Here is a 13,260-nt window from a genome sequence, read left to right as displayed (position 1 = left end):
AAGATTCCTGACTACATCCAAAGTCTGGGTTCCGCTTTAACCGCTTTCAGTAAGGTCCCAAACGCAGTGGGTTTAGGCGCACTGGTCCTCTCCGTAGTGCTGGAGCTCACCATCATGTGTTTAGAGAAAGGGGAGAGTGAAGACAGCACGCTGGACCTGATGCGCCGTGTGTTCGCTGAGGAAAAGGCTTCGGGTGTGAGAGACTCCATGGAGGAGTACATGAAACGCCTAGGCATGTATTTACACCAGCCGACCCAAGCGTTAGAGGAGACCGAACGCCTGGAGAAACAGCTGAGCGAACAGCTGACCCGTCTGAAAAACTCCATGCTGCACGATAACCAGATGAGCTCCCGCTCCATGAAGCACTGGACCAACGGTGCAGCTTTCCATCTGCAGATGCTCATCCATGCAGCAAGACTGAAGATGCGAAACACCACAGAACACAAGGCACAACTTCAAGTCTATGTCGCTTCCATCACCAGCGTGCTTGACCACTATCAATTCGACTTACAGCAGCTGTTAAAGCAGTACAAGACCTACAAAAAGTCATCCATCTTCCTCTTCCAACCAAGTTCACGCGTAATGGAGGTGGTTGGAGGATGGGACTGGGAAGTTCAGGACAGGGAGCTTGAAAGGAAAACTCCCGTTGTGTATTACCGTAATGAGGTGCTCGGATCATCTGATGCTTATGTCGACTACATGTTCGACCACTGGAGCCTGATAAAAAAGCTGAACAGCTACTTCAGTGATCTTAAGGACAACATACAGGAACTGATCATCCAGAATGCGGAATTTAACATGCAAAAAGTCTTACCTGTCTCAGACAAGCACAGTGCCTAAAATTCTTATGCATGACGCTCCTTTATAATATGAGAGCTCATTATTAATTGTGTATATTGAAGAATTGTGCAGCAGTCACATTACGAGATTCATTACAGTACCAGTTGACCCAGGTTTTTCAAAACTGTAGTTATGGCAAAAATATGGCATATTTTACATAAAGATCAGAAGTTCAGCTTTTATTTCCTGATATTTGCATGCAGATGTGTTAAACAGCTTAGAACGTATCACCTTTGGTGGCAGACCACCCGATTTTTAGGTGAGTAAAAATATTGGAACATGTGACCTGACAGGTGTTTCTTGTCACCCACATGTGCCTTATTTGATAGCTCTGAATGTGGTTTGAACCCTTGCCTGTGAAGACTGCATTTGTTGATATAAAAGATAAACCAACATGAAGATGTGAGAGCTGTCTATGGGAGAAAATTCCAGCCAGTATTTTTTATTATTATTATTGCAAACCAATATGCTCTTAAGGTCAATTTTTAAAGCCAAAATTCATTATTTGGCAGCAGGTTTTTTTTTTTTTTTTTAAACTTACAAACTGAAAAATGCTGCTTGCATAAGTATTCACCCCCTTCAGACTAGTACTTCAGTAGTAAAACCAACTTTTGCTGCAATAACCTTGTCTAGGTATTGCTTGGGTGGTGTAATGCAGCTTCCACTTCAGGAAGAAATATTCCAGGGGAGTTGAATATTTTGCAAGCCACCGTACATTACTAAGCCTTAATAACAAGCCATATAGACTGTTAATGCATGATATATTTAATGTAGGCCTATTTATGCACAATATGCTCTATAATTAATTCTATATTCATCTGTCTATAGGTTCACGTATTAATTTCTCTCTGTGTTATAAATAAATAAATTGCAATAAATAATGTTGTTAATCATCTTTGTTTCTTTTACAGTCTAAAAATGGCTAGGTTAAGAACTTGGATGGATAACTACTAGACAGAACATATGTTGGGTTAATCTAATCTAATTTCTGGTTCATATTTACCAAAACGCTGCATCAATTTCACCTTATATTGTATGTTTTAGTATTATTCATGTGTTTCCTTCACGTAAAATACCTATAAAATACCATTTCATTAATGTACACAGCACTTAAATATCCGATATTTAAAATATTATGGGGGGAAAAAAAAGGAAACTAAATCATAATGTCTCTGGTGTATTTTCTGTGCTAATGTCACTGAAATATAAACATGGATGTATCAGTAAAACCATTTATTAACTATTTGTTAATAAATATATCATTAAACAACAAAACATGACTCAGTTGCACATATTAGGAAATTAATTTTAAGTGTATTTATTTAGAAATACATACTCCTGTGATAGAAATGTCAAAACAATGATCAATCGTCCTGACAAAAAAAAAAAAAAAATGTACAAAAGGCTTGAATAACAGGAGAATGAGTTCATCCAGTTCAGTTATTATCTGAATTTAGTTGTAATAAATATAAATTATTTCATTGTATTGCATCAATAATTACACTCCCATAGTCATCTTTTCTATTTCATAATGTTTTAGTTCTTTTTATTTCCATCACAGTTTCGTTCATCTTTGCGATACTCCTCATTAGTCAGTATTGAGTAAATAATGATATAATTAAATTTACACACACATAAAAAAATCAAACCGTCATTCTACCAACATTAAAATCAATTTCTCCAGCTGGATTCTAATATCTCTCCCCAGAGTTATGGTTTGGCAGCGGTGTTGCTTTTACGGTGTGTTTGGACGCAGCGTGTTGAGCAGAAGCTGTAATTTAGATATTCAAATGGCACTTTCCCCAGCAGAGACTCTCCACACTGCCAGCATCGCCTACACACACACACACACACAGTAAGAAACTCCAAGTCAACACAACAGTCAGCTTCCTGCATATGTCCCTATGCACATTTTCTAATGACCTTAGTTGGTTCTAGTTCCCAAAAAAATGGCTGTGGTTAAACAAGCTGTGCATGAGCAATTGGTCCTGATCAATATATTTCCAATTATGGAAAATAAAGCAGGATAATGTACTTTGTAAGCCTGACAATCATTGGTTATTAATAACATGATGCAATGTGTACCTGATATTAGTGAGTGTTCCTCCCGCTGTGGCTACCTGCTCTGCCAATCGTCTTTCTGCAGCCAGCGCTCGCTAAACACACACACACACACACACACACACTACGGTTTATACACAGCCAAAAGAACAACCTGAAGAAGCCCATTGGGTCTTAGATGGAACCTAATTGCTGTATATATGCAGTATGTGTAGTATAGTCTGGTTCCTCTCAAGGTTTCTTCCTCATGTCATCTCAGAGTAAAATTTAAATGTATGTCCAGATTCCTATATCAAAAGTGATATAATATTGAAATAGTTCAATAGTTTAATAGTGTTATAGAAATAAAATTGAACTGAAATGAATACTCTAGGTTTATAGCATAAGGACCACCATTTAATTCCTCATATTTACCAGACATCCCCCCCCCCCCCCCCCCCCTTCCTCTCACAGTACCTTTTCTCGGTCACTCAGCGCTAAAAACCTCCTCTTCTCCTCTTGCTCCTCCTCTTCTCTTCGTTTCTCCTCTCTCTGCTCCTTCTCGCGCTGCTTCTTCGCTGCCTTCTGCGCCTTCTTCTTTTCTGCTTTCTTGCTCTCTATTTCGGCTGTCAGCGGTCCTGGAACCTTTAATACACCAATTGTTCAGCTCAAACTTTCAAAAATACTAAGCATAAGCATTCTTAACAAAACTCATTTGCGCTTGGTGATGTCAGGTGTGTGTGTGTGTGTGTGTGTGTGTGTGTGTGTGTGTACCTGAGCTTTAGCGTAGTCGTATTTGTTCGGATGTTCAGCCATAAATTTCCTAAACATGTTCCTGCTTTCTTTGTCTGGTGCGACTGCATATGGTGTCTGGCCTTTCCTATCCCTGTGTAAGCCGCCACCCCCCGACCACCCCACACACACACACACACACACACACACACACACACACACACACACACACACACACACACAGAGAAAGAGAGAGAAATAATACACACCCTTCATAAAAGTGCAAATGGTCAGTAACATATAGTGCAAAAAAAAAAAATGTAGGTTTTATTAACAAAGCAAGCTCTTTTTGATAAAATCCCAGTCTAACCAGAAGTGATGCCGTATAGCCTCATAATACAGTTAGACCTAACTTGTTGGAGTAAAGGAATAAATGATGTGTGCTGTTATAGGAAAAGAACTAATGACGGGTTGGTGTGATACGGCTTCTGATTAATCAGATAGATTTGAGAATTCAGTAGCGCTGTTGTATAAGACAATGTAGCAAATAAACTTGCTAAGCTGACTGCTTGTCTTAAAATGTCATAGAACAACCCTGTTTTTATTTTTTTCCAATTAGCCTCTCAATTGTTTCACTCTTTAAAGAGCTCATGCTCTTGTTTTCGGTGCTTTGTATCTGACATGGGGTCCTATAGACGTTGTGGGAAGGCTTTTGTGGAATTTCTGGAACAAGTTGCCGTTTAAAAGCGTAATAAAATGCATGGTCACTTTAGGGGTTCCCACACTTAAGCACTGCACACAGCTATATAGAATACAATGCGTGTATTTATTAAAAACGATGAGTCTGGTAGTATCTGGACATTCACTGGTTGAAGAAGAATGTGCCTCTGTGCAGCTGTTTTGCGGTGTATGTGTGTATAGTTTTCAGCAGATGTTTCCAGTGTGTGTGTTACCTGCACGTTGGGTCACTTCCCATCTCCAGTAAAAGTTGAACAGCGTGTTTCTGCGCAGCTGCTGATGCCACGTGCAGCAGTGTGTATCCGGCCGAGTCGATGGGTGTGTTCAGGAGTCGGATCGACGCGTGCTCGTCCTGCTTCAGGAGTGTGTGTAACGCCTCTGTGTCGCCAGTTTTACACGCAGTGTAGAGAGCATCTCTGACGCTGAACTCCCACAATGCACACGCCTCATCTAAATGCACGCAAATGAAACATTAGCACCGAATGTTTAGCTAAAATCCTAGTACCTAGTACACTTTTAATAACAATTTTATAATTTTTTTATTGCATATCATCTATACAGGCAAAGTACACAAAGCTAAACCATTCACATACAGTTCTTTGTAGGCTATTTAAACTTTTTTTCCTCTTATGGCCAAAAAAGTGCACGCCTAATAAATATAGATTTGAAATATATACATGTCTAACGTTAAGCAAGTAAAACATTCTCCATTTACCTCGACATTGAGAATGTCAGTGTACATTCAAGCGAGAAAACATTACTAATGTGAGATTGGAGGAAAGAGGGCTCACTGCAAAATTTTAAACATACCTTGTTAACCTAATGTTAAAAAATAATCTAAATATAACTAAAAATCTGTCATTCCTGAGTCCATGTTTTTGAATCATTGTACCTTCTTCATCACGTTTGTTGTTCTTCAGATTTTTCTTGCCTTCTGTTATCTCTTCTCCCATCTTTACATTCCCTGTCTCATCCTTCAGCTCCCTGCTGCCGAAGTCTAACCGTGCATGCAAGTGGAAACAAATTTATAACAAAATTGATTTCTACCGTAAATGTTTTCAAGTGAAACAATGATGAACAATAAGAACAATAATACCTTCTCTCTGCATCGCCTTCCCCTCTTTCTCAGTTGCCTCGGGTTTTCTCTCTTTCCTCTTTCTTCGTTTCTTCTTGCTGGGTTTGAGCTCGTGTTCCCTTAAATCCAAAGTCGTTAACGTCACTTCCTCTATCTGCAGCTGTACAGAAACTTCCTCTTCCTCTTCCTCCTCTTCCTCCTCTTGGTGGTCTACCTGGTGAGCTACTGACACACAAATACACACACACCAAGTGTACAGATCCACATACTTCCACAGCAAATGGGAGTGTCAGTGTGGATTTACATACACAGAGAGAGCCAAACACACACACACACACACACACACACACACACACACACAGCAGCTTCAGTGATCAGAGCTGTAACTCACCTGCTGCATTTTGATTGGTCTGATTTGAAGTTTTTTTCTGCCATGTTCTCTTGGACGAACTGAGAATGCTGCATACGTCTGTGGTCTTATCTGTAAATATCGTCGACAAATGTATGTATAATTAATAAATTATGTTTTGACATTACTAACCTAAAAATCAATAAAGATAAACAAATAGACACGTACCGTAAATTTGTAGCGTTGACAGGACGTCGTGTACACGTGTTATTTCACTGAACGTGGCTCTGCGAGTAGCAAAAGGAATCGATCGGATTCTCGAGTCTTTTTTCTCCAGTGGTGCGCCACGACCTCCGAAGAACACACTTCGGTTATATTTCGGGGTTCGAAGGAAAATGGCGTCGGCCTGCGTTAAATATTCAGCCCAGTTCTTCAGCAGCTCCTGAATGTCCTGGTGAGGAAGTGGATGCATGCGGTGCTGTAATGTACACATCTAAAATACTGCAGATACTGCAATCAGTCTGTGCATCCTTGCCTTTGGCGTGCTACTGGATTATTTAACAATTACTTCTATTGTAGTCGTTAATATATACAAATTAAGAGAAGACAGGCTGTGTATTGCAAAATAACTGTTACAATTGTCTTGCTATAGAGTCTAATCAGATGGTCTGGTGTAATGTAACGTTCATCCAATCAGGTCTTATTTGCCCTTGCCTTCGTTAGCGCTGCCTCGTTATAGCGCCGAAGAGCGGCTCCAGCTGATTTGGGGGCGTGGCCTCTATTCTGGGTATCACGGACACTCTGAGCCGTTCCTCGTTTTGCTCGGACCGTGTACCGGTGGAACGTCTTATGCTGCAGGACCTCTTTCCTGTAAAGTCATGGAATGATCTGCTCATACAAACATGATTTTTAGTACATCATCATATCTGTTTACAATTTCAGATTTTAAAATGTGTGTCATATAATAGGGATTATCTAAGAGATGATACCTAAAGTATCCTTATTGACCATTTTATTTCACATTAATGAACTCAATGAATAAGCATTCTCTCTTTATCTTGACAGAAACAAGATATGTTGAGACAAGAGCACCTGCCTACTCGTTACTAATGTGAGAGATGGTGGTTGGGAGGGGGCGGGGCTTCCAGGGGGTGTGAGTTAACACCTTAAAAACATTTTATGCACAACGCGCCAAGTACTTTAAATAATGCGTTCAGACTGTGACTATTGAAACTGTTATATAGCACTGTTAATATTGTTCCGTTTGAAACATATGGTTCACCATGATACTGAATTAACCTGTGAGAGTCTACTGACCCTTTATAAACAGCTCCAGCAAAATGGCCGCCGCCCGTCATCAGAATCACCCACACCGTTTTCTCCGAGACGTTCAGCAGAGAATCGACCAAATTTGCCTCGCTGTCATTCTGAAAGGACAGAGCAGATTACGTTTTAATATCAGGGGCACAAATACCTTATTTATCATCAATCTCCAGTCTAATGCGCTAATGTGTTATGTTATTACTACTAACTCTGATATTTAAATTTTCTTTTCTAACACAACTTCTTGTGCCTCGTGCTATATATACACTATATGGCCAAAAGTATGTGGACACGTGACCACTGAACATCCCATATTGAGGATAATATTGAGTTATATCGACTCTGCTAATGTACTTACTGTCCTTTTCTGTACTGCACAGCGGTACAGACATAAATACTGTCCCTGAGAGTTTTGGAGCAAAACCCTGGTAGATAAACGACCTCCATAAGAAATCACACCATCGGCACCGTCACTTTCATCCTCACCGTGTGACTCGTCATCCTCAGAGTCTGAACCTGAAATACTTGACACGTCACCTGTTCACAAACACACAGGAAACAAAAATCACACAGACCTTTACACAACACCAACCTTTAAAACACGGATTTAGAATTTTCTGTTCATTTATTTAAATCTCAACCAATATATATTGAGGGACTCATAATTTTTCAAAACGTTCCATAATATCTGACTTTGTACAGAAATATAAACTTTACACACCTTAGACACAAAGAAATTAAAGAACAGTTGCAACAAATGTTTGTCAAAATCACTGACACTGATTATGAAAAACTGAAGAAGTTTATATGTTCGTTTTTTTGGCATTTTGGACAAAGTGCGAAAACTGTACATCTGCAGATCGGTTTATTTTATGGGCTTCAGTCAACAGAACATAAGTAATGGTACCCTATATTTATCCACTCACTATACCAAGTAACATTTTCTGTAATCACTTTGTATAAAATACAAGAACAAATTTTAAAAAATGGATGTTGTTTTCATGATCCTAGAGAGATTTTCAGATTTGTGGAATCTTTCATACAAAATGGGTTCTTCTGACATATATACATTGTTGTATAAATCAATTTTTAATTAAAAATGAGTAACTGTTAGATTCCTTATAGCATTCTTTCTTAGGAAAAGCAGTCAACAAGTGCTCAGCAAGAGTTAATTTTGATTTGTCTTAACTATTAGACTAAAATGTAGAAATGGCAGAAAAAAAGTCAAAAGCATCAGCTAAGAAAGCTCTTACTGTGACTGTACTATAGCACTCAGTTCCTCATCACAGACTCATAAAAAAAACTATGCATTATCTGAAAGCATTATCTGTGCACTAAAACAGATGTGAGAGCACAAAAATGTACCCATTCCTGTCTTCTTTTCAAACTCCTCCACTGTGACTGGTGATCGTCCAGCCAGTCGCTGCCTCAGGTTGAAGCGATGCCAGTCCAGTTTATAATGCTCCATCTGAATAAACATACAAAGTGCAGAACATCTGATCGAAGACTAGCCCGTACATCTTCATGATGATGTTTACTCAGTGGAGAAATAAATTGATTGGCAAAAGCTTTGTATGAAATTACTGCACCTGCTCTTCACGACTTTCAAATGAGCACTGACATGCAGAGCAAAACTTCCTGTCTGACACTTCTCCAGGTGCCACTGGCTCGTCTCTTCTTCCATCTATTCCTCTCTTATCATCAGGAAATTCTACAAACAAATACATTTCATTTCATTTATAAAAAATGAAGCAAGACCTTCATTTACAATCAACTGTACATACAGTAGTCACATATTATGTCATATTGCACCAGATGTTTATGGCCCTGTGGGTTCTGTTTTATGTGAATACACCAAAGAAACCTCTGTGAGGAAAAGACATTTGAGGCTACACTTTAGGATTAATGCACTGGAGTGTTCTCATCAGCCTTTCGAAAATGTTTGCTTTTCAAAAATGTTGCTGTCTAATTTAAAACAGTTAAAAATAATTTCATCCAGAGTCTTTAACTAGATCTTACTCACAGTATGTTTGTTCCCAGAAAAAATTCTGTATTGATTATAAAATATTACCAGTGACCTATAAAGCACTGAATGATCTCACTCATTAGTACTTTGAGTGAATCTCTGGTCTGTTGTGATCCACCACACCCGCTTCAATCAAAAGGTGCAGGCTCTTTATTAGTACCTAGAATTATGACGGTTACAGCAGGGGGACAGAGCTTCTTTTCCTTAAAAAGTCAAAACACTTTATGTTTTATACCTAGAGTGCCCTCAAGCCTGTGTTGCCTTCTGGCTCTCCCTTCTAGTCATGCTGTCCTAGCCCATGCTGTGATGCCTGACCCTGACACACTTCTACTGATGTGTTTTTTCTTGCCCTCCGGATCTGCCTGATTCATCCTGATACTTCTGCTTAGAGCTTCTGCCCTTGTTACTCACCTTCTGCTGTGGATGTTCCCAAATGCATACACTAAAAATTGCACTTCCCAAAAAACATATACTCATATAAATCATATACATATATAAAAATATATAAGTGGAAAATATAAGTGGAAAACAGGGTTCTTTAAGTTGTTAACAAGAAAATAACAATTTGGAAAAACACGATGTACCCTCTCTGATGGTGAGATGGAGAGTTTCCTGATGATTCTGCAACTCTGAAATCTCCCTGAGTCCATCAATGAGCTTCAGATCAACAACGAGGTCAAACAAAGAGCAGCGATCCGGTCTGGCCATCATGAAGCAGGCACATTCAACGAACTGAGGGAATAAAGAAAAGTGGCAGTTATTATACCAGACTCGGTGACTTATTATTTAGCAAACGTATGGTGAAAAATTAAAGGGAAAAAAAACAACATGAAGTGTCTTAGTAGGTGTTAGGACAGCAAAAGTCACCAGAAAAGCTTCAACACACCTTGGCATAGATTCTACATCTAACCTGTCACTCCAAAAAACTCTTATAGGAGTTCAACTGGATTGGGTTCTGGTGACCTCTAAAGGCCACCTCCATTTTCACAGGCTCAAGTGAGCCTGTGAAAATGGAGGGACTCTGTAAAGTAAAAAAAAAAATGGCTGTAATTCTTAAATGGTTAATGTAATATTTTTTGTTAAAACCCTTGAATTAAAGCTGAAAGCCTACACTTCAATCACATCTTGACTGATTCATTTCAAATCCATTGTGGTGGTGTACAGAGGCAAAATTACTAAAATTGTGTCACTGTCCAAATACTTATGGACCTAACTGTATATATCCTCACCTCACACACACACATACAGGATGATGAAAGACGCTAAAGATCACACTTATAAAGTTTTTTAAAATATAAACGTTATGGCTGATCAGTGTACATACGTATATACACACACACAAACACTCACCAATCAGCCATAACATTAAAATCATCTGCCTAACATTGTGTAATATTGTGTAAGTCCCCCTTGTGCCACCAAAACAGCTCTGACGTATCAAGGCATGGACTCCACAAGACCTCTGAAAGTGTGCTGTGGTATCTGGCACCAAGACGTTAGCAGCAGATCCTTGAAGTCCTGTAAGTTGCGAGGTGGGGCCTCCATGGATCGGACTTGTTTGTCCAGCACGTCCCAAAGATGTTTGATCGGATTGAGATCTGGGGAATTTTTGAGACCAAGTCAACACCTTGAACTCTTTGTTATGTTCCTCGAACCATTCCTGAACAGTTTTTGCAGTGTGGCAGGGCGCATTATCCTGCTGAAAGAGGCCACTGCCATTAGGGAATACTGTTGCCATGAAGGGGTGTACTTGGTCTGCAACAATGATTAGGTAGGTGGTACGTTTCAAAGTAACATCCACATGAAGGCCAGGACCCAAAGTTTCCCAGCAGAACGTTGCCCAGAGCATCACACTGCCTCCACCAGCTTGCCTTCTTCCCATAGTGCATCCTGGTGCCATCTCTTCCCCAGGTAAGCAACACACACGCACCCGTCCGTCCACATGATGTAAGAGACGGGCTAGCCTTTGCTCCCCATGCACAAGTGAACCTTAGGCGCCCATGTCCCCGTCGCTGGTTCACCGGTTGTCCTTCTTTGGACCACTTTTTGTTAGGTACTAACCACTGCACACCGGGAACACCCCACAAGACCTGACCCAGTCGTCTAGCCAACACAATTCGGCCCTTGTCAAAGTCGCTCAAATCCTTACGCCTGCCCATTTTTTTCCTGCTTCCAAGAGTGTTTATAATTTTGTTTTAGTATTCAATGGTTTATCATTTATGTCCTCCCGTTCATACGGCACATTACACCAGTCACTTTAGACCACTGTGTATATTGTCTTGTGTGTATGCTGCACTTGTACTGTTGCCAATGGTCTTAAATAAGCCAGTCATTCCACTGTAGTTGTATTTGAGTGTGTAACCAGGCCACAGTGGCCATCCTGCCCTTTAACACTGGGGCTTTCCTTCACTACACATCAACACACTGCTGGAGTGTACAGGAGCACCACCAAACCCACAATGTTAGTTCACTCTGAGTGAAAACAATGAAGAAATGTCAGCTGTAAAATAACTTTATTACTGTTTGTCCTGCTAGTCTGTCATTTTGTTGAATATATTTATAATTAAGTGTTTTTGTAATTGCGTTCAACAGACTGAAGCCTGAAGACAGATGACTCACACGTTGCTCGTGCTTTGCTTTGCTTTCCAACCCGTTTTCCGCCAGGCACCGCCCTCCTGCGCTATGATTGGCCACCAGAACACAAGCCTCGCGCTGTAATTGGCTAATAGAGATCCTTTATCCAATCAGAGTAGAAAGGGGAAAGGGGAAAAACGGAATACAGGTGCGGGTGCAGGTTTTCTTCGTCGTCCAGTCATGAACAAACAGTATATTTATTCTGATAGTACGCATTTATTCTGACATAACTTTAAGGTGAAAATAATTAGCAGACCATAAGAAAACCAACCAGAAAAGTAAATTTAAAACTGTACCTTGTTACTCGAGCTCACGCGGCGCTCCGTTTTCTTCTTGGACTCAGTAAATCATTTCATTTCAGCTCATTACCGCCATCTAGTGGGACACTGGGACATTACTTTACCACTCCGCCAACAGAGTTCACAAACTCTGAGAGCGGATTTTATTACTATTATTATTATTAGGGGGCCAAGCACTGAAAGTGCTTAGACACCCTATTGTTATTCTATGTCTTCTTCTTCTGGCTAAAAAGTTGTGAAATTTGGCACACTGATTGGGGAGGGTCTAAAGAGGTTTCAAGTGTTGCCAACGTTCTAGTGCCACCATCGGGTCAAATCTGGGCCTAATTTGGAAGTACATATATGGTCATAACTTTTGAACCATGTGTCCAAAATTTCAAAGCAAGGCATCACTCGTCCCTGGGTCGAGACGAGTTCAATGCACCCCATGACATCAATTTCCGCCTTCTTGAATTTTGTCAAAACCAGTTTTTTTGTTATTTCTCCTACAGATTTTGTCCCAACATCACCAAATTTGGCAAACGTCATCTTCAGAGTAAGCCTCACAAAATCTATCAAAAGAAATTTGAATATTCCAAAGGGTTTGCCTGTAATGTGCCAACGAATCTGATGGCGAAGCTGCCAAACAGGAAGTGAGGCTGTATCTCAGCAGTGACTTTGCGCACTGACACAAAACTTGGTAGGCATCTTCAGGACAATGACCAGAGGCTAGGCAACAAATTTCATGCCAGCGCCACCTACTGGTCAATACTGGTCAACTGGTCAATGCTTACATCTAACTGCCATTTTTGCTACTCTTCCTCCAATTTTTGTCTGATCTTCACCAAATTTGGCTCACATCATCTTGACACCTGTCTAAACAATGCTGCAGTATTGCCACCCTGCTGCACATTTGTTCATCTAGACCTTTCCTCCTACAGTCTGAGAATTCCACCACTGTCCATGGTCAAAACATACACATCATGAGTGAAACTGCAAATCACTCTTGAATCCCTTTGCCTAAAGTTATGGCTCTGCCTTCCTGTGATTGCTTCGGCAACAATTGTAGTGTGTCTGTGAATGTTCAGCTCACCGAGTCTGGCAGCTTTAATCATTATTATTATGAGCAGTTGAGGGTTAAGGGCTTTGCTCAAGAGATCAGCAGTGGCAGTGCTCAGGTTTGAACTCATGACTTTCTGACCAGTAAGCCAATGGGTCTTAACCA

General features: G+C 40.2%; 1 protein-coding gene across 3 annotated transcripts; it reads right to left on the bottom strand.

Annotated features, from left to right (window-relative positions):
* Positions 1-2,142: 2,142 nt before the first annotated feature.
* On the bottom strand, positions 2,143-12,253 carry ankzf1 (ankyrin repeat and zinc finger peptidyl tRNA hydrolase 1). Of its 3 annotated transcripts, none has more exons than XM_026911004.3 (16): positions 12,054-12,253; positions 9,708-9,855; positions 8,687-8,808; positions 8,463-8,565; positions 7,456-7,634; positions 7,092-7,201; positions 6,489-6,642; positions 6,003-6,225; positions 5,817-5,906; positions 5,447-5,650; positions 5,243-5,347; positions 4,566-4,800; positions 3,655-3,766; positions 3,358-3,525; positions 2,926-2,996; positions 2,143-2,674 (listed from the first exon to the last, which is right to left on the bottom strand). In XM_026911004.3, exons 2-16 carry the CDS (start codon positions 9,832-9,834, stop codon positions 2,551-2,553), a joined length of 2,127 nt encoding a protein of 708 aa, XP_026766805.3. In that variant the 5' UTR covers positions 9,835-9,855; positions 12,054-12,253; the 3' UTR covers positions 2,143-2,550. The 3 variants fall into 3 exon arrangements, with proteins under 3 accessions (XP_026766805.3, XP_026766807.3, XP_026766806.3); XM_026911006.3 differs by having other exon boundaries at positions 5,447-5,647; XM_026911005.3 differs by lacking the exon at positions 12,054-12,253 and adding an exon at positions 11,743-11,857.
* Positions 12,254-13,260: the final 1,007 nt, after the last annotated feature.

The sequence above is a fragment of the Pangasianodon hypophthalmus genome, chromosome 5 (assembly GCF_027358585.1).
Source record: "Pangasianodon hypophthalmus isolate fPanHyp1 chromosome 5, fPanHyp1.pri, whole genome shotgun sequence".
Lineage (NCBI taxonomy): Eukaryota > Metazoa > Chordata > Actinopteri > Siluriformes > Pangasiidae > Pangasianodon > Pangasianodon hypophthalmus.
Note: the sequence above shows the minus strand (reverse complement) of the source record. Positions and strands in the feature narration are given on the sequence as shown.